This window comes from Patagioenas fasciata, chromosome 1 (genome assembly GCF_037038585.1).
Source record: "Patagioenas fasciata isolate bPatFas1 chromosome 1, bPatFas1.hap1, whole genome shotgun sequence".
Classification (NCBI taxonomy): Eukaryota; Metazoa; Chordata; class Aves; order Columbiformes; family Columbidae; genus Patagioenas; species Patagioenas fasciata.
This window is the reverse complement of record NC_092520.1, coordinates 61,928,893-61,951,518: the sequence shown is the minus strand read 5'-3', so window position 1 is coordinate 61,951,518 and position 22,626 is coordinate 61,928,893. Positions and strand designations below refer to the sequence as shown.

At 35.8% G+C, this 22,626-nt stretch overlaps 1 protein-coding gene across 4 annotated transcripts in view; it reads right to left on the bottom strand.

Annotated features, from left to right (window-relative positions):
* Positions 1-22,626, bottom strand: part of MYO16 (myosin XVI) — a 377,675-nt gene that overhangs the window by 164,026 nt on the left and 191,023 nt on the right. For all 4 annotated transcript variants that reach the window (XM_071807296.1, XM_071807294.1, XM_065829663.2 and 1 more), the window contains 5 exons: positions 21,253-21,363; positions 19,355-19,420; positions 15,858-15,985; positions 4,511-4,616; positions 982-1,099 (listed from right to left, as the gene is read on the bottom strand). In XM_071807296.1, coding sequence (XP_071663397.1) covers positions 982-1,099; positions 4,511-4,616; positions 15,858-15,985; positions 19,355-19,420; positions 21,253-21,363 — 529 coding nt within the window. The remainder of the gene's footprint in view (positions 1-981; positions 1,100-4,510; positions 4,617-15,857; positions 15,986-19,354; positions 19,421-21,252; positions 21,364-22,626) is intronic.

Below are 22,626 nucleotides of genomic sequence, written 5' to 3'. Positions count from 1 at the left end.
GCGCAGATAGGAAAATCTGTGTGCAGTTACTTCTGCACACACCTGTCACTTTAGCACAGAGTAACTTTATGATGACCTCTGCAGACCAGAAATGAAACCCCTCCCTGACTGCCTGCAAAGATCAGAATCTTCAGAAACAAACTGAAGTTTTGCCCAATATTTTCTTTTCTCCTTTCCTTTCCTTTCCTTTCCTTTCCTTTCCTTTCCTTTCCTTTCCTTTCCTTTCCTTTCCTTTCCTTTCCTTTCCTTTCCTTTCCTTTCCTTTCCTTTCCTTTCCTTTCCTTTCCTTTCCTTTCCTTTCCTTTCCTTTCCCTTCCCCTCCCTTCCCTTCCCTTTTCCTTTCCCCACTAATGAATGCTTACTGGGGGTTATGCCTTACTTATTATTATCCCACTTACTCTGAAAGGAGATAGAAATTCCACACTAATTTACCTCTAACAAGAATAAACATCAAGACGATTCCTAGTTCCTTTAGAAAAAGCTCAAAGCTGTAACAAATTACTTCTAATTTCAGTATTACAAGGCATAACTGTATTTTTTTTCCCTAAACAAAGGAGTTTGTCACTTATTATTAAGGGATATTTAAAATATTCAGTATTAGATGGAATTGTAAAAGATCTCTTTGTTACTTTTATTCCACAGTAAAGTGATAACAGCTGTCACATTTTGCTCATCTCAGGCATAAAGGGAAATATGATTTCCTAGGAAATGTAAGAGGAACCAGTGGTGATAATTTTTTTTCTTGTCTTTCTCTGCCACCTTGTGGTTGCACAGAACAGGTCTCTGCTCCTTAATACTGCACACTTCTCTTGACAAGCTATGAATTCAAATGCTGTGAGACATGTTCCTCTGATACTCCATAAAACCCCTTGCCTTTTTCACATACTTTAAGGCCATTGATGTCTAGCTCTGGGATTCCTCATCTACTTGTCTGTGGGTGGTATCAAAATAAAACCATTGGACAGATTAAATGATACTTACCTGCAATTAATGTTTTTTTCTTCTCACAAAACTGTAGCTCAAAATATTTTATGAAACAGCTGGCAAAATCATTCAAGGGTGTCTTGGCATGTCCAAAGGCTTCCAAGATACAGTTTACCTGCAAGACAATGGTAAAGAAGTAATAAGAGAAGAAATAAAAGCGAAGATATTTCTATAAATATCAGTGAGGCTGGTTTGTGATCAATAACTGAGAAAAAAAAAGTAAAAAAATAATTTTTTGGCTTCAAATTTAACGAATTCATTGAACCTGGTTTTTTTTCTTTCCTTTTTCTTGTGTGTTTGTGGTTTTGGGGTTTGTTGTTGTTGTGTGTTTTGTTTGTTTGTTTTTTCCTAAATTGAAGTAAGGTGGCTGCAAAGAAAAAAATAGTGGAAGCTGTAAATGGAAGGGGAAGACAATGGCTCACACTTGAGTCATGTCCTTACAGGTACTTTGGATACATGTGACTGGAGTCGTATGCCCAGAGCTGTCATGCTTAGCAAAAAGATTAGAAGCTTTGAAGGCGGTTGCGCTTGTAAAGTTACAATCAGTCAATACTGATAACCAACTAAAGGAATTTAAAAGCTTTATACAATACCAGAAATGGCACAAATTATTGATTTAAAATAGAATTACTTTGACATTACACTAGTGAAAAGTGAGAAAAAAAGAGTTTATATTATATCTTCATGGTCAAAGCAACTATTTTTAAAATATTAAAAATTTTAAAAATAATAAAAAGTATAAAATATGCCATCTTTATTCCACGTATTCCTCTGTATTTACATTTTTGTACATAATTGGTTTCTTACACCAAACGGATTCCCTTCAGCACTTTCCTCTTTTGCATCCTGAGAATTTGATTGCCATGTGGCCGCAATAGAATATTGTTCTGACATTGAGTGGTTTGCTGAAGCTGGATGACATTGATGGGCAGAGGCAGGGGGGAAGAGGGCTGTGGAGTAGCACCGATAACGTGTGGTTCCAGTCACAGAGAGAAAACTCTAAAAATCAGGCCCTTCAGAATAATTAATTAAAACAGCTATTTGTGCAGTAGGTGGCAGCAGAAAACTAGTCAGCCTAGTTTTGTTTCTACTCCAACAGTGTTATTTAGGATGTATTTTTTCATTAGGCTAATTCAGCACTTTGTTTAACCTGTGCAGCTTTATTAACTTTAATAATGTGATGCATAACTGCAGCAGGAATAAATTCAGGCTACTGTATTCATTAAAGCACCTTAAAAGGTAACTAAACTAAAATCTGTACTTGATTCCCCCTGGGAGGGATTTGCTCCATCTACCTTTGCTCTCTGAAGTCAAGTGTCCCATCTAAGCTAATTACAAAGGATCTTTCTATAACCAAACAGCAACTCATTTGTTTTAACATGTGATGATTCTCCTCTGCCCACATGGACTACAACACATTAACACACATGGGTACATCTAAATCATTAAACTAAACAGGACCAGGAGCAGGGCTCTCTATCCTCTACAGTAAGTGGCAAGGTAAGGTTCACATTCAGATATCTACCTCATTTTTGCAGAATAGGGTGGACATTGGACATGGTCCCTGGCACATGGTGACCTTTGAATCGTGTGGCCAGAAGACCTGTTGGGGACTTAAACTGTGTCAGGGAGCAGAGTAATAACTGCACGTTAGGGATGATTGTTCAGTTTACTATATAGATGTAGAGTAGGTTAAAGTAGTCTACAAAAGTTAACCAATTTTTAGATGGAGAAAATTAGGCCTGGTCAGCCCCCTTCCACACTGATTCCTGTTCTTAGATGAGGAGATCATCTTATCTTATTTGCACTGGATCATGATGGTCGTTCCTCGGAACTTTCCTGTGGTCAAGAGACAAGCTGAAGTGGAGACAAGACTACTCCTCACAGCTCCTGTTTCCCACTGCTGTACTTGGAAGATCTGACTTGAATTTTGCAGCTCTACTTGAATAACATCTAGTTCAAAACTATAAGTAATCCTGTGTAAATGAAAAAGTACACAGTAGAAATAGATCTCACTTGTAGATCTGGCTCTTGGGTTTAAATTAAAGTGTCCTGTCCCTGTATAATGGTATTACTGCACCACTAGGCTTTAAAATTTCAATTCTAAAAAGTGAAAAATAATAAAAGTATTCTTAATATTGCCACATGAAACCTGGATTTAATGTGTCAGTTTAGGAACATAAACAATTAATCAGATAACACTGTGAAAAATGCTTTAACACAGCAATTGTATGACTGCACAAAGTAAAGCCACAGCTTATTCAGTTGTAGCATTTTCAGTGTCATCAGGTTTTTTTAACATCTTCAAAAAACACAAATGTAACACTGTTTTCAAAATCCACTCAAAATTCATAGGACTTTTACTGCCTTATCAGCTAGAATGTACAAAATGTGAACCAGTAGCCTTTCGCACATCCCAATAATCCTGATTTGTAGACTGTCTTTTACTGCCAGTTGTACTTCTGACACTATTTTATCATCTTTCTGGACAAGATTATGCATAATTCAGGAAGAAAGCATGATGTTTTGAACAATGCATATGATGCTATTAAAAAAACACACAACAAATTATTCTAGAGCTCTCTTGAATACCATGTATGTGGCCAGTGAAAGCTAAAAATAATACATATATAGTTGAATATAAATGCTGTCGAGGAAGGTCACCAGAGTGAGTGAAAGAATCTACACATATATTAAGTATGAAACTCAAAACTCAGTTGCGATAACGCAGACTGTGCTAAAACATTCTCTGTAAATCTGTTTCTGAGCTGGGATCATCAGGAAAGGCAATTTTTTGAATGAATATGAATTGGCAATCTAGGGGTAGTGTTACAGCTGCAATAACTAAAAATGAGATGCAATGTTCAGTCAAAAGAAAACTGAAAGTTTATAATGTACTGCAAAGGAGATAAATTCATCTGATATATGAAGCAGGTTCTCATGATTTCATGTTATGCACTGGGCAGAATTCTGCTCTGCTGTGGGAATAAAATATGACAGAAATACGCAGAACTCTTGCCTATTTCATAAATATATTTAGCACTTAAATACTAGGCCATATGCCTTTGTTTAGTCCCTGCAGTTTTCCTGCAAATTTCCAGTTTCTGTCTTACATATCGTTACTTCAGGTGTCTCAGCACTTCTTATACTGTCCAGAGAAGCAACACCACAACCACAGAGATAAATTTATTTACTACAATTAGTACATATTTAGGAGACAGTAACTTGTTACATAAATGCTTCCTATTCGCTGAAACATTGTTTTCCAAAGCCACCAAAACATATATTACAGAAAGAAAACTGACCTCCACTTTTCGGTTTCCTCACATCACATCAGTGTGAACTTGACCTTGTTCTCATTCAGGGAAATTCAGGGAAAGAAACCTGCTTTGATTTCAATGGTGAAAATAAACCCTTCACAAACTTCTGCACAGCAGATGCCTTTTTCCTTACAGTTCAAATGTCTTTGTCTGTCCAAGATACAGAATTTTGTTTTGTTGTACTCAGTGATCAGAATGCTACTTACATGTTTGATCTTTGTATCAAAGGCATTTCTGCTGGAGCTGGCTCTGCAAGTGAGGTGCTTCACTATGTGTTTGCAGGCTTCAGTCTTCCCAGAACCACTCTCTCCACTGCAAGATGACGGGCAAGCAAGAGAAGGGAGAATAATTGTTATTTTCACATTTGATATGTTATTTATATTCTCTCCTAGCTCTGTTTGAATGGTTTTAAGATATCTCAGCCAAACTTTCATTTCAAATAACAGAAGGTTTATGGATGGCAAATAATAAAGAACAAAATAACAGAGATGACAGACTGGCTGTCTATGCTCATGAAGGCTGTCACAGCTGTCAAACTGTATTGTCTTGTACCACAAGAAAAGCCAATCAAACCTAAAGGTTTCAAGCCATTTTGAAGGTATTATTTATGGCAAAGATTTTATCTCCTCCTTTATCTCTGTCCAGCAAAGGAGCCTGCTAATGCTGCCTGGTTCTCTTGGCAGATGGGGAACTATTGTGGTAAAGATGGGAGTCAGAGGGAAAGTAAACTGTAGAATACAAGAGGAAGAGGGAAAGAAAATAGCAAAGGAACAGGAAGAAAAATATTATTGATTTTACAAACTGCCCAGTTTCTGCAATGCAATACATGGACTTCAGTGATCCTGTTTCACTTAATTTCTTGCTCACGGTATGGAATAAATATTTCAGAGAATGAGAATCTCTGAGGGCGAAAATGAGCAAACAAGACAAGGTAAAAGCCAATATGAACAACAAAGGTAGGGAGAAACAACAGAAAAGTGGACGGATGGAGGACAGAAGCAAACTCAATGGTGTGCTTTAAGCGTGGAAAAGGAAGGAAAAGAAACAAAAGAGATGCAAAGAATAAAGTTAGTGAAGCTTGGTTAAGAAATTAATGTAATAATTTCTTACTTGAATTATAAGAAGTTGTTTTCTTTTAGAAAACTCAACCAAACAAAATGTAACCTGATGCTTCTCCTTTGGTTATCTGCTTGATCAAATTTAAAAGGCTGTTTCTACAACAACCAGTTAGATTTTTCACAAGTACAATGGCCATGCTGGCTAGTCAGTCTGTTATCTGTATAGTTCAGTTTCTGAAAATGAGAGGGGACCAAAATATAGAACCAGTCTGGTCATTGCTCTATCTTTTCAAATCTCACTTGTAAGGAGAAATAAATTAAATAAAAGAAGAAACAAAAGAAGGAAGGACAAAAAGGTCTTCATACTCAGACAGGGATGGGATCTTTGCACCATTTAATGTCATTCAACTCTTACAGGATGTATATGCAGCTCTGGTGAATATCTTGGTTTTTTGCCTGGTAAACTGTAGTCTTAGGTGACAAGACAGATGTCTCATTACTATATGTGATGTGTCAAACTATTTTTACCTATGTCATCATGTTTCTATGATGAGCTGGAGTCTTACCCTGGACTTCAAACTCCTATTGGCATCAGTAGGAGGTTTGTGGTCCAAGACTGCAAAGGTTTGCAACCTGGATATTTTCTATGCAAAGACCTCAAATAATAGGACACAAATCTGTACTTAAACAAGGTCTTAGAGCGAAAGAAATAATTTCCAGTCAAGAATGTCACTGTCATGGCTAAAATGAAAATAGTATCTCTACAGAATCGAGAAGTTGCTCTGTAAGTGCACTATCCCTTGCTCAGATCTTCAGCTTCTGACTTTCTGATGACTTCACTCTCCAAATGCTAATTGTACCATTCTGCCTCTGTTCTTAAGAAGTAACATTACCCTTCTGTCTTTATAATGGTTGTGTCCAAGTTCCATGTTTCTTTGCCTGATAACACTAGCAGGAACAGAAAGAAAAATAGTGAAACAGAGCATTAGTTCTGTGACACTCCTCCCATAGAGACATTTCATACTCTTGCAAATCGCAGATCCTATGCCTGTGTTATCCAGAAAGTCAGTGAGCTTAGAGATAGATATAAATCTGTGTTGCACCATCACTCCTACCACCCACTAACACTGGTCAGTCCTTTGGCACCTGTGTGTCATGATGATGAAATAATTTTGTCCCTCCACAACATACTTAATCCAAAATCACAGCTGCAACCTGCTATCACTATACCACAGCTTACCAACAAGGTTAGAAACCGTGGCTCTTTGGTTATTTCAGCTGTTAAGGAACTTCTCTGAAATAAAACCTCTCTGAAATTTAGTACAGTCACAGTTACAGAAGATGCCACTGAGCAGAATTGTTCATATATATGCTTGAAAATCAGATCTGAATTAATTCATAGTTTGTAAGAACTCACAGCTTGTCTAATGTGTACTGCCCTTTATATCCAGCAGATAAATATTTGTATTTGTATCATTCTGAGGGCTGAACCAGACATGAAATTTAACAAATTTTTGTAATCTTTTATTATTTTGCTTGCTTAGGCCCATCTTCATCTACCAAAAGTAGCTTCTTTAACAGACGACTTTTCCAGGATTAGTAGGATGGGGTTATTTTTCAAAAAATCTTTCTCACAACTGGAGAAACTGGGAGGGAAAGTGGGGGGAGGAGAAGAACGAATGCTAGAGTAACATTTGATGTGCCTCTGATTGATTTAGAATGTTACAAAGCAGGCATGCAAATTATAATTACAAACAGAAAACAGAATCAAGCAACTAGAGTGTTCACCATTAGTTTCCACACTTAACAATTAATTTGTTTCCTTTTTTAAATAAAGCTCTGTCCTGGTTTTCACTGCAAGCTAACTGTGGCCTGGATAGCACAGGACCATGTAAGAGTGCACAAAGTGGACAGTTGCTGCCCCTTCTTGAGTATTTCTTCCCAATATTACTGTTTCCTAAACCTTGCAGTGACACAAAGATTGCAGTGACTACAAAGATTTGACACTCTCAGCCCAACTGTTGATTTTACAGTGACCGACATTTTGTCCGGCAGTGTCACAGGAGCTTATTGACTCAAGCAGTTGCCAGAGGGGCTCAGGATTCACTAGAATCTGCTTGCTGAAAGGGAGACACAGTGTCACTTAGTTGTTCTGTGGATTTCAAAGGATTATGTTCACCAGCACCGAAATACAGACTGATACACCGAGAAAGAAATGCTATGTTAGGTAAAGTTTTAATTGTCGATATCATTGTTTGGAACATTTGGGGCAATAAATAATTTAACAATGAAAAATTAATTTGGCACCTTGAGTCAGATCTTATTTACTCCATTTACTTTGAGGTGGAGTAAAATTTTTTGTAATGTCCCCCTTGTCCACAATATCTTTGCTTTAACAATTTAATTATGCTTAGAGAACACTTCCTTTTCTCTATTTTAAATAACTGCTTCAACACTGTATTTTTTTCAAAACGTAATTTGCAATATGAACATTGGTTTCTTATGACTTTTGGGTGGACTGCCTTATCAAGGTGGAGGAGAAGTTAACATTGCAGCAGAAAAGCGTTCTTCCCCAGCAAAACGTCATTACAAAGCATTATGAAACAGACAGAGCAAAGCAGGCTTATTTCACAGATAAAGAAGGTTAAATTAGGAAATTAGCAGAGATAGTGTACTCCAAGGGAAAGGAAAATGAACAGAGAATTTGAAATCCTATGCTCACCAAGGGCTTTAGGGAAGTTCCAGTAAACCTTCTTATTTTATTCTCCTTTGGCCTTGTAACTTTCCTATATAACTACCTGAGAGAGGTCCTGATTCCTATTATATTTCATTAATTTTTTAGTAGGACCTTAAATACACCTCTAGTCTCCGTATCTTAAAATAATATTAATAATAAGAAAAACAAACTCTGTTTTTAAATAAAACATTAAAAACTAAAATTGTTAGGAAAAAAGTCCAATTAAAAGTGCAAAACTATGAAGTCATGAGAGGCAAACAACTCAAGGTGTTCTACAACTGGGGGAACCAAAGAAGCTACACCCTGCAAAGCCTCTGCACTTGCATTAGCACCCAGCTCTTCTGCTGTCTTGGGTCAGGCTAGCTGGGCCGCTGGCACCACTCACACCAGTGAGCTCAGTGCTAAAGCACGTGGCTGCTTTAGCCACGTCACACAAAGTGCCTGGATGTCACCTTTCAGAACAGCTGTGGTTGGAGATACAACCCGCCCTCATGATGGCTCCCCAGAAACTACAAAGCCTGTGTGAACACCCCAGCTCTGAGACCTCTGTGGCTGCTGGTGGCCAACAGGTTCAAAAGTTATTGGGTGGGGCGGGACTTAGATGTGGACAGACAGAACCGTCATGTAGAATAAGTTAACCTAGGAAGCCCACCTAAAATAGTCAGAAAACAGCAAGTGCCAGGCAAAACCTTAAGAATTAATTCCTGTGACTACTGAGAAGTACATCTTACATATCCTCAGTTTCTGTATTTTAGTCAGGTTCATCTATATACTTATGAATCCAGATAACAGCATCATTATGGTTTGGTGTCAATTCCAGTACAAATAAATGCTATAAATATCTATTTGTGGAAAAAAATGACAAAACATAAAGCATGTAAGGAGGAATGTACCTGCCATTTCAGAACATATAAGTGACAGGGTTTTATTGTTTGCATTTCATTTTCAGTTCTGATCAAAAGTGCCACACTCAGAAGTGCAGGAATACTTAACAAAAAAACAACCCTACTCCTGCATTACTTGAATTACAGTCAGAAATGTTGAAAAACTTCCAACAGATTTCACTCACGTAAGATTTCCACCAGTTTTAAAGGAAGATGTAAAATTTAGTACTCCAAGTTCCCATCCTGATAGTAAAATATAGCCAGGGAAGAGAGAGAGAAAGCTTGTACACTTTTGGAGGGTCACGGTTATTTCTTTATTCTCAGTTTGCAGAGAATGTAAATGAGACACTGGTTCTTGCTTGATGACTGAGGTTTCGAGATTTGAAATAGATACGTGTAAGCAATATCGCTAAATATTAAATAATATGTTTTATATCATCAGTAGTGCTATCTGTAACTGAACAACCCTGTGTGTTAGCTGGAAACTATATTTCTCTAGTAAACTAAACTGGAAAGCACATTTCTAAATGTTGGTTTGTTGTTTTCTTTTTTTTTAATAAGATGTCCAAATATATAACTGTACTGCAGTAGACCATTGCACTTATAATACATTGAATTATAATTTGAAAATTAAAGATTATTAACTTGAACAGAATGTCTGTGTGATGCCAAACTGAGGAAATCAAAAGCTTTCAAGGCTTTCTGCTTTAAAAGACAAGGATTTGTCTCTGTTCCAGATTATTTGGCTTAAAAATGTGATTTATATCACAACAAAACCATTGGATATTGACATTCCTGCCTGCTAACACATAAAAAATTATAGCATTTCATTTGATATATTCATTATGGACTGGTTTGTGGGGTTTTTTTGATTCAGCAAATTAAGCCATCAGTATCCCATAAACCACTGGCTTCATCGACTAAGGATCCTTAGCTTCTAACAAACCAATAAACTATACTTAGCCTTCCTAGACAGCTCCTCACTTATCTTACCAGTGCTTGATGCATTCTCATATCATGAAGAGCAGGAGCAAAATGCAGTTAGAAGGAAGTTTTTATGAGAAATCCACCTATTGCCTATTTAAGAATGTAACATCATCTTATTTTATTCTGTAACTTTCATACAAAGATCATACGAAGTCAGGTCTTGGTGTTAAGGATACATAAATGATGGTGGCTTTCTATAAAATAGAAGTAATTGTGAATAACTGGTAGAAAACCCTTCAAGAATTTATCCAAACTCTTTTGTGTTGAAAAACACTGAATTTCAGTGAGTGAACACTTGATCAGATGTGAAGTGACTGGCGGGGGTGGGGAGGGGGAAGAAAAATTTAAACTCTTGCAACATGGTAACCCTGTGGAGGAAATTAAGAGTATAGCTTCAAAAGACAAGAAACTAAGTAAAGTGTGAAAAGACAGAGAAGGTGGAAAGACTGATCCAGACTATCCTGAGAGTTCTATTTTTGTTTTGTTTTTCCTTTTTTAATCAATTCAGTAGCTTAATAGGATGTTTAGGGGAATAGATAGCAGCAGAAGACCAAAGTCATAAAGAAAACTGAAAGAGGTAACGTTAAAATGAAATAGTAGTAACTATTTTATTAATTTTGGAGATGAAAACACAGCTTCACATAGTTTAAATGGGACATTATGAAAGTTCTGCAAAATAAAGTGCTTTAACATTGCTGGAAATTGTAGGACCTAAAATGCAATTCTAAAGCTTCTTTAAAACATAACCTTTTTACCATGGAAACACAAAGTTTTGGCACAGAAGAGTTGTCATTGGGTTTTCAGAGGGTTGTCTTTCACTAGCAGTATGTAATAATGTTAGACTAAGAATCTCTGCTAAATCTTCATTCTGCAAGGGTAAGGTTTTTAACATAATGCAGGTGTGGCAGAATGCAACCCCCCCACGTGGATCACCTGTTGTATTAGTTGCTGCCCCTTAATAATTTTCCTCAACTGATATCTGAACCTATATTTAAGTCACTTTTGGAGTGCTAAAACCCTGTTTCTCACCAGTTTAATAAAAGCTGTTTTGGACCCTGTTGTCCCTTAAACTAATCTCGGGGTGCCTCCGTGACAGCAGGTCAAACCAGAAATGATAAATTTGTTTAATTTATAAATTAGGGGCTAGTAAGTATTTTTACAAGATATATTCTTAATTACAAGCAATTTATAAAGACTATAGCAATGATAGAATTAGTGGAGCTTTGAGCTAACACATTTCAGGGCACTGTTTGCTCCTTTGTTCTTGCAGAAGATGTTTCAGTGTCCACTGCCCATTCTATCTTCTGTACATTCATACCACATACACAGCCTCTGCAAAGTGAACTACCTACTTGCAATTGTACCATTGTTGGAATACTTTGCCATTGATATTTATGTATAGTATTTTATGTAATGGGTGATTCATTTTACAAGACCATTCATTTTATGCCATCTACTTTGTTGCCTGGGGAGAGCCAGTCAACCTGCATGAATAGTGCTGTAAGACTCTGCCCTGCCAGAAATTATGAACATCTCCTGAACAAACAAATGGAATGAAAATTGAAGCAGTCCTTCAAGATCAGAAAGTAGTCTGGTGGTTTAAGCAAGGCTTTCAAGACCATAGCTTTGGACTTTTAGGCTGCTAAGTTCCAACTCAGGCAAGTTCAGATGCCTTAATCTCTTTTCATGATCATCTCTTGAGAAAATGTAGGAGGCAAAAATGGCTAGATTAAGAAAAACAGTATCATTAAGGGTTACGCTGCATGCAGAATTCATTAGCAACAGTATGTGTTCAATAAAAGCATAATTCACAAATCATTAGTAATGGCCACTAAACTCATGGAAAGTATCTTTCTGTAATTACATTTTGGCAAAAAACAAGACAAAACAAAACAAAACAAAACAGCAAAAAAACAAACGAAACAAAAAACCAAACCAAACAAAAAAAAAAAAATAAAACAAAACAAAAAAAAACTTTGCTAATAGAAAATAAACTTCATCTCCACAAAATAAACAAGCTACAGCATGTGATGAGTATGAAAGGATTAACATTAATAAGAGGACAGTTTCAGATATTCTTCCCAGTCCTTTTGAAAATCTTGTGTGTAGCTCGATGTACTGAAAATAAAAGACACCTATAAATAAATTACTATTTTTAAAAATAATAAACTCAAACTTTTCAGGAAAAATTCAGATGAGAGTTTTACACACTGCCATCACTTGATCCTTTCTTTGGCACCTAATAGTTAAGCTTGACTAATTTTGAGAATTGCAGACAAAAAGTAAAATACTAGTATGGTACTAATTCACACTGCTGCATATCATATCACAACACGCACATCAAAACAGTAGCTTCCTCTCATGGTAAAATCTTTACAATAAAAGTAAAGCATAATTATGTTCATAAATTATAGTAACTAATTACTTATACTATAAGATATCATTATAAGCAAAAGCAAAGTAGTATAGATTGAAGAGTTTTACTGTATAATTGTATCGTGTTTCACTCGCTAATGATGACAACAGAAGGCAAAAGTGTATTCTCAGTGTGTGATTCCAGGAGTGCTCATATGCCAGAATGGCATGTCTTGCAGATATCAAGGGAATTTAATCTTGAGACCAGTGCATGCCCACAAAGACAATCTACTGTCGCTGAACTTGCATGCTACTAATAAAACCAAACAAAAGTAGCGTCCTTCTGCTTTGGTGGGACTATTTTCCTACGTGGCATCCCAATACTCCTCCCTGTAAGAGCTCTGACTTGGACAGTGTCTCAGGTCAATCATTCCAATATTACAGCAGCAGCAAACACGGTACAAGGATTCTAGGAACTATTTAGTCTAAGCCAAAGCCATCACCAAAAACAGTGGGTCCTACTAGTCCTGCTTTGGGAACTCATTTCACTTGTAGAAGAATTTGGATTTAGAATGGATTCATGTTAAAATAGCTCCTCAGCATCACCACTACCCTCCCAGGTGTAACTTTGATCTGAGAGTATTTCTTCAGCCCAAATCACCAGGCCACCACCTGAATGTTTGCATTGGCACAAAGGTTGGTGTGGAAATGTGGAAATGAGCACGCAAAGGTAGATGGGCAGAAGCTCTTGTAGACATCTTATTCCAATATAACATTCTCATGGATCTATGAATCCTTTTCACTTCTTCATCCACTGTCTCCTTCCTTCTAGGCACTTACATGAAATGGCTTGTCTAGGTACAGAGAGCTTCTCTGAGCTCCCTCATCTTCATTCAGCCTGTCACTGCACATTTAAAATCTGTTACTAGGTGCACTTATCGCGCTATATGTGGATGCCTGGAAATGTACCCACAACTCAGCTTTATTAATGGAGGTATTTTAAAATCACAGAGTTTCTTACTTAGGAATGAAGAATATGCTTGATACAAGAGGTGGAAGAAGAAAAAGTAAAACACAAAAACTTGGAGTATTTCAGAACTGCAGAACTGGAGTTACTTGGTTTGATAGAAAATGAAACTAATATCTTGAAAACTTCTCCACAAACTCCTCTTCAAGTGAAAAATCAAAGAAAAACTGACTGGATACTATGCCACATGCCCTCAGGGCCACAAAGTCCGCCCTGCTCCATGGTATTTATTAGCACAGAAGTAATCAATGAATCAGCCCTCACAGTGGTGGAAGAACCTTCTCTTGCTGATAGCTAATGTTGTTTTACAGCTGAATTAGCAAGAAAGTAGAAATCCATTTTGACCACAAATGCACACATGCACACACGTGACCAGGTGACAGAAAGAAGGTAAACTAATAACTTAAGTTACATCATGAATATTTTTCAGAAAATAACAACAATAACAATAACAATTACTATTATGATTATGATTATTATTGTTGTTGTTGTTGGAAAACACACGGAAATGTCCTATATCACCTTTACTTTCCAAAAATTATTTAGATTCTACCAAAGGACTGATATAATATGAATATCTCAATTTTAATACCTCTTTATGAATTTCTAAAAGATCTCAGTTCCCTTCTGTTTTCTCATTTAGTGCTAGTAGAAGAAAGGTATTTCAAAGAACTGTTTCTGTCAAGTTACAGCTATACTTATCTCCTGTTCCAAATTACCAGATGCTTTCCTTTCAGTTTCCATTTTCACAAGTGACCTTTAGGTTCAATTAATTATCCACATAAAGCATACTTTAGGATGGTATATATGTAGGTTGTCTTGATGTGATATGGAGATGTCTTGCCAAGTGCTAATGTGAACAGAGCACTCTCTTGTCACATTCTCCACCAGGTCTCTGATTTACATTAAGCTACAGTGGGCTGGTCAGGGATCGAGACGGTGAGGCTTAATAAATGCCTTGACATACTGAAATGAAACCACCAGTAGCAACTGTTCCCTGATATCAAAGCCAATTATCAATAAGTACAATATTCTTTGTGTACTACTACATAACACTTAGCTTGGCAGTTGGCTTTTTTCTTGAAGCATGACCAAGTAATATTTTCTACTTCTTCTCTGTTTACGCTTATAGGCAACTTCACAAAGATACGAATCAATTAGCAGTGTCTCAAGTTCATACTTTGAAGAAAATGCTGAAAACAGTGCCTTAGGATATTTCTTATTTTTATCAATATTGTTATGCCTAAAAAAGAGTTAATATTTACAAGATGATAATATGAACATACAGTAATGATTTCCTAATATTGCTTTTACCTCTGTTTAAATGTCACTGCACACTGGATAAATAAGTATCTATTCCATTCTGATTAGGTTATAAAAAGCTTACCTTTTGTTTCAGTCAATCAACAGTCAGTTCCACACATAAATGATTTATACATTTGTAATTTGGAAACTTCTGAAGTATTTTTTAAAATAAACTATGCTTTTAAAAGAAACATTTAACTGCAATATTCAGATGTATTTGAAGACTTTATATACAGAACATCAAATAATCACAGGAGTCTGTATCCACATAAACAGAATGCAATAGAAAAGGGATGCACATGATTGTATTTATGTGTTAATTTTAATTCTTGCAACTCTAAACCAGCATCATTAGCTGCTTTTGAGTATCATATCCTCTCCATTTCATAGTATTAAATTATCTTATAATAAGAGGTAGTTCAGGAGCGTTTTTTTTCTTTCCCATAGCCCATGAAGTTCTGCAAACCCTTGCTGTTTCAGCCAACAGCAATTGTCAAAGGGACAAGATTGACCAACAAATTTGTGCAACTAAATCAAATTCAGCACTCATTGCTTTCAACTAGGATGAAGGAAGAAAAGGGATTAACAGATTTGGGGATCAGAAGTTTCAAGTGAATACAAACTTTCACCATCATAAAACTCATATATTCAGATGAGGTTCTGTTTCGCTGGAAATTTCTAATACATTTAATTAACAATCTTGAAGTTATTTATCATTAAAACAACACTGTGAATAAAGGAACTGGTTGAAGTCCATTCTGAAGTTGAAGAGGTAAATTACAAGCTCAGGGCCACACAAGTATGTGAGGCAGAGTAGAAGTTCCAATACGGTTGCACCAACTCAGAGTTTTATAATTTAGACAAGGACTTCTCATTTTTATTGTCATTAGATTCTATTTCTAATCCTGATTCATGTTGTATTAGCAAACACACACAACAGTTTTGAATTCTTTACCATTAACTCTTTGTTCTTAATTAGATGCAGCTAGATGGAGTGGGAATTCCCCACGATAATTTATGAACTTGAGATGTAATTAAACCTTTTCCAGTTCTATTTTGCTCTAATGTATGATACAGAGATCAGTACACAGAAAGAAATCAGTTGGAGGAAAAAAAAATAGAAATCTCAATTGCTGAGTCCTGGGGGAAAAGCTGAAAGGCAGGAGTTACAAATTAGTTAATAGAAAGATAAATTTTCACCTGAGGATAAAGCACTGGGGACGTTGCTCCTGGAATAGCATGTGGTAAGCTCTTTCAGCACAGGCAAATATATGTGGAGGAAGTGAAGAACATAATTTTCCAGAGTTACTTAAATAAAGCTGGGTGACCTGAAAAAATACAGAAAATTAACATGATCAATACATTTCAAACTAATTATGTTTCACCTCCCTAATCCTGGGTCTTTTGTAAAGCTCTCTAAGCATTATGAACAGAATCTCTGTATGTGTACATATGTGGTACCATTACAGTATCTATGAAGATTTTAATTAAAGCAAATAGAGCTGTAAGCATAGAGATCTAATTAAGATACAAAAATAAACATATACTAGAGGACTCAACAATACCAGTTTGTGCATTGGGTAAAACAAAACCTAGTAAGTTACTTTTTTATGCCTCATGTTTATACTTCTTCAATGTCTTGGCTTAAAAATATTACAAAATGAAATATAATAATCTCATGAAAAGTTAAAATTGAAATCAAAGGCTTAAGTTATAAACTAATTAATTTATTGCAAGACAGAGAAGTCTCCCATGAATGCCCTCTCTTCAATATTGAATAACTTCTGTGATACACATAGCTAGAACATGTACTATCCTTAAAGCTTAAGTATGAGTAGAACCAATTATCTGCTGCTGAAACCTCAGGTTTTTTCTGAGGATATCCTAATGTCCTTTCAGCTAATATCAAACAGATTTTAGAAAAAAAATAGATAGTCTGCTAATATCTACAATTCTTTTACTTCAGAATAAATAAATATAATAAAGAAAATACTGATTGTGATTTAGATAAGATCGTGAGCAGAAACACCATACCATTTTACAAATATCCTTAAATAACTAATTTTAGCTACCTTTTTATATAACTTTTATCAGACCTGCTCATGGGTTTCGAAAGTTAACACAGGCTCTACAGAAACCCATGGCAGCTGGGGGACAATTGGAATACTATGAAGCATCTAGAATGACACTGGATGCTACCACTTAAATCCCTTCCTTTCCATCATGTCCTGTTTCCCCAACTATTCTCTCTAACAGCCTTTCCACCACAGTGCCATTTTGTATTTGCTCCTTTCTACAAACTAATCAGGTGCTTATCACCCTGTCCTGTCCTATGCCTGTCTTATTTATTTAGATATTAAACTATTGAGTCTGGGGGCATCTACAATGGTGTGGCTGAATGAATCCTCCAAAATATGGCCCTATTCTCATCCAGGCCTTTAAAGCTACCAGACTAAAGAAGATTAAATCCACACTGATTCTCAAGGAATCATTTCAGCATGTCACAAAGCAGAAAGAAAAATCTTCACAGACTTATTGCATAATGTGGCAAGTGCTTTGCAAGTTTACATATTTTTCTAACACACAAACTTCAATGATACATTTGCCCTAATTGTACACAAATAAATGCTCCACAAACGTAACAAAGCAGGATGACCATAGCACAAGCTGCTTCTTCAAACAGTTACTATGATACGTTTGAAGTGGTGTCTGCACATCCCTAGTAGAATAGTGATACCTTAATGTATAGTGTAGTAGTACAGTATATTTCCATGTAAAAATGCATTAGTACTGTCATCTAGCAATTGCATTGAATTGCATAAGAAGCAACGTATATCAACGTCCATTAACATATGATTCTTTATGTCATTTCAGAGTGAATAATTGCTTATAAAAATATTTATTTTAGTAGTATTCTATTGGAGCTAAGTGTGGGGGGTCAGTGCAGCATAACAAAATAAAGATTGCCCAGAAGTTATGAAAAGTATTTTTAAAAGAGAAAAGAAAACCTGGAGTGGTGCTGCTAATGAAAAATGTACATTATAACCTTTTCATTGCTTCATCCTACTTTTAAAGATAGTGTCATGCCCATTCTTTTTCTGACAGCTAACCACATGCCTGAAACAAAAATGCTAACTAATAAGCCACATCATATGGCATGTCAGTGTCTACTGAGGAATAGATATTGTCAATTTTTATTACTTCAAAATACAGACCAGTAACACAGAGCTCAAAATAATACCAGCTAAGCTGCTGCAGTATCTTTGAGCATTTCAAAAACAGAGAACACAAAGCTATTTCACAACCATGTCTTTTTGATCATCTGGGAAATAGCTGCCTAATGAACACTACCATGCAGATAATAATGACGGGGTAAAAGCAATGATGATCCAAGGTGATCCAAACAATTACAGGACAAAGTGTCTCATGCTAAACTTGCTAAAATAGATTTATCACAGAGGGGTCAAGAGAAGAAGCAGCAAACATTCAGGAAACAGTTTAATACGTAAGCCTACCATCTGAATTATTTTTTCTTTACAGTTCTCTCTTGGTGCACAAAATCATGTATATAATGTAAAATACACAGTGACAGGAAAAAATATCATAATCTTAAATCTTGGGGATGATGGATGATTTTCATTTCTAGAAACCAAATTTAGTCTCCCAACTTGGAATCTGCTACTACTGCCATTGAATGTCACAGCATTTCTTTCTCTCAAATTTACTACTGATAAACACAAAGCCACATGACACAGCAAACAGAGGCTAGTTTGCTTACCAAATTTTGAACCCTTTATAATTCTTGTAAGATAAATAAACATATCCGAACACTCCCTAACACAACAGTGAGCCTGACCTCTGTGCAGCAATGCGATCTCAGTGAACAACGAGAAAAATACTGGGAGTGGGGAAGAAATCAACAGTTATGCTAGTGCTCTGTCTCTAAAACAGCTGAGTGATGATGAGGCAGAGATCAAATAAATTGAATTTATGTTACTTTCATTGACCTATAAAGTCCACTTAAGTTAGTATCAATGTCTACGCACTGCTACAACAACGCCTTTGTAAATAACTACTCTTTTTTATAAGAGGAAGATTAGAAAGATAAGGGAACTACTTTTCAAGAGAAAAGCATCTGTAGCACTTCCTAAGTGGCCCCGTGCATATGGCAGTGCACACATGGACCCAAGTGTCCTTTGCCCATGGGTTGCCTGTGCCCAACACAAGCAACCTCCGTGAGACAGCCCCGTATAGTGGCCTGGTGCGGAGCACAGACAGTCATTTTGAGCCTTCCTGCACCATTCAAGGCTGTTATTTCTATAATTGTGCTTTGAGCAAGTGTGGTGAACTCAAACAACCACTTCATGAAGTATGTGTATACTGGTGCAAGTCTGGCAGTGGCAGAAACCATTAAGGTCGTGTTATGTAGCAGGAATTATTTTTAAATAATTGAAAGTGTTACTGCTCATGCAAAGCATTAGCAAGATTGCTGTTTTACAAATAAGACACAGAAAAAATAGTGGTATCTTGGAAGAATTTTTTTTTTTTTTTTTGGTAAAATATTTAAAACTAGGATGCTCCCAACATGAAAAAGCAGATATATGTTCACTAATCTTAGAGGTTTGGCCTGCCAAATGAACTATATGAATACACTGGAAAAGTTCCACACTGTAACATTTTAAAGAGAGAATGCTTACCATGGTAGAATAAATAGGAAGTTCTTTAAAAGGGTTAACAAGCAACAGTATATCACCAATGTAGGTCTGAAAAAAAGAATAAGATAAATTGCTTTATTAAATAATAAATTAAAATTTTAAGGAGGCTAATTCTTTCCTTTCAGAAAATAATTTTTGCAAAGTTGCTTAAATCTAGCTATCAACGTATTAAATAAAATGTGTGAATTCAGAGCTTTGAACTTCATCATTTTAAATCAAGACCTAAATTTACAATTCAGATAGCATTAATTATTCTTTTTGTAGCAAAACTAAGTTCTTCATAATGGAAAATTATGCATAGAAAAACTGCACTGCATATATTATTGGTAGATTACTTGAAAGTTAATTTGTAATTTACTATTTGTTAAACTACAAAAATTTGACACGCCTACCCCATAAACAAGTTCTTCAAGCAATTTATTTACAGGATCGATGACAGAATTTAGAAACGCTATATTGATTATGCAGAATTGATACATTAAAATATGTTGCTTGTGGGATAAGACAGAGCAATTGTTACATATGTAAGTATTTTTACATGTGCATGTGTATGTGAACATCTGCACACACATGTAGAAAAAAAAATTCCTGGCTATATTATTAATATAAATAGCAAACCATCCACTGATTGCGAAGGTGCCAAGATTTTCTGTTTCCTATTTAAACACTCATACGTGAAAAGTGTACTTAAGTAAAAGATTGTAGGTCCCCCTTGCTGCTCTACTTCTCACTTGTCATAAGTAGCTGTTGCCATATAATGCTCTTAGAATGCAAAAAAGCCAGACCTCTGTCTCAGAAGATGCTGACGCTCTATCAAAGCATGATGGCTGCTATTGAGCAGAATATTAATGATCACTGCCTATGAATTTCCATTAACCTAAGGAAAATGCCAGAGCAGGGTATGAGATCCTCTTAGGTAAAATCTTCACTATTTTAAAATAAAAGAAGACTTCCTTTTCATAAATACTGAGTATCTGTGGATCCTCCTGAATTCAGTTAAAATTATCTGGTTTTGACACCTTTGAAAGTGAGACCAAGCAAAGTAAATACTCAAAATAGGATTTGACCCTAAAACCCAGAATTTTTATAATCTTTGAATGCCATAACAGCTAGAATTGAAGTCCCTAAAATTCCAAAGGTATTCACAGCAACATCCCGATTCCCCATATTCCTATAGTCTAAACAGTGAAATACACTTATACATTTAAAAACCATTTGCATTTTTCACATTAACATGCTACTCAGCTGTTCAGTAATTTAGAAATAAGTTATGAATAAGCTATGAACAGGGACACCATGATTGTCAAGTGTAGATTTTTCTCCAGAAGTAATGTATGCCTAACCAGATGCACCCCGAGGTTAATATGGCAAAACCAGGAAAACCCGCTTTAGAAAAACCTGGCTGTAAGTATTTTATTTGGTATCTAGATGATGAACATTACAATACAGAGGATGATTTTCATTATATAGGAAGAGATCATGAGTAATGAATTCTAAGTTTTTTAAATCTAAATTCCTTTCAAATTTCCAGTAATCATGTGCTCTACTAAAATTAATATAATGTTAAAGATTGAAGGATCTTTTGGTAGTTTTAGAGGGAAAAATACATGTGCCCGTCAGTTTTTAACAATACACCTGCTCTGTGAAATAAACACACATAAATTTTATCCAGACCTATCTGAAGTGTTATTACATTTTTTATTTCTGCTTTTCCCATATAAACTTGAGAAATTGTCAACATATATACTAATCCATTTAAATATTAGTCATGAGTCTGAGGCAGGTTACAGTCTAGTACTTATGATACTAATTCTATTTTTCCTATTCTCTCTTTTGTTCTTTTTTGAAAGCTTACTGTTGATAGGTGAGTAGCAACTCACATATATCTGATTATTATTGAAACGCTTCTGAATCTCATAAAGCAGGCTGCTGTCTGTTAGCTCACTCAGAGAAGCCAGGTCATCATTTGGAGCTGGAGGCATTAGCTTGATCTGGAAAACACAAAGTAGAGAAATAAAGTAACTTCACAACCAATCATGCTGTACCATAACATTTTAACCTAAAGTATAAACCTGGATCACTAGAAATTACAGAAATAAATGCATTAGGAAACTGGAAAGTTGTCTCTCCTTGCAAACAATTACACATCATTAAGCCTAAGCAAGAAAAGAACATCAAAAATTACTATCAGTGTTAAGGTGTATAACTGCATGAGTCTGGTGGGCTCTTAAGAACACAGACCGCTACTGGAGTGTCATTTTGCTGCCTCTGAACCCATAAAGATTCCCAGCTCAAATGCAGTTCCACTGCTCTCTTCATTAAATGTTTATGGCAGAAGAAATCAAGACTATAAAAGTTAGTGCACTTGTAAGCTATTTAATGCATAGTATTTAACAAAGCTCTCATACTACTCTTCATCTTATGGGATTTAAAATTCTAATAGATTTTTTTCTGCAGAATAGAATGAAGTTAGTAAGAAATGGGAATCATGTTGTCAAGGAAACCAGAAGAGATTCAGAAGCAGCTACTTTAGCCAAAAGTGGTGAATGAAATGAGCTTAATATTTTTGAGATTTAAGAGGAATAATATAAGCTCTGCAAGGTAAAGTAAATGCTAAGGAAACAAAAACAAAATCCAAAAGATGGAAGACAGAAGAAAAAATAGTCACTGATAAGGGAAGTTTGATTAAAGACAAAATTAACATTGACAAATTAACGTGTGCTTATAAATTTTGATCTACACTTAAAATGTAGGTTGATTCCTTTTTTATGTCAACCCAAAGAAACACATTTTTACATCTCAGCAGAATACCGAGAAAGAGAACATTCTCACATGAATGATAGCAGAATGATTTGAATTGTTTTTTCAGAGTTTACTAAAATACTTCCTTGGTTTCTGTTTTAAGGATGGACAATGAAGATGAAACAACTTTCTTCTGTCACTCTGCTTAAGATGAAGGTTCAGGAGAAAAGCAGACACTGCCTTTTCTCAAAGAACAACTCAGCATCCTCAGCTTCTGGCAGTGGCATGTGACAGAAGCAGCAGACCAGGAGATTTTGGAGGGAACATGGAGTGTGCTTCTGGCAAGAAGATGACCCCAGAGACTATGGATACTGGTGTTTAATACTGGGGATCTGATCCCAAACTACTGAACTTCTATTGTTTCCATAGGTTCAAGGTCAACTTCAGAAATCATGATGATCAGGATTCTATTCCTACACCTGTCAGAGCTGCACAGTGTGATATTGCTGAAG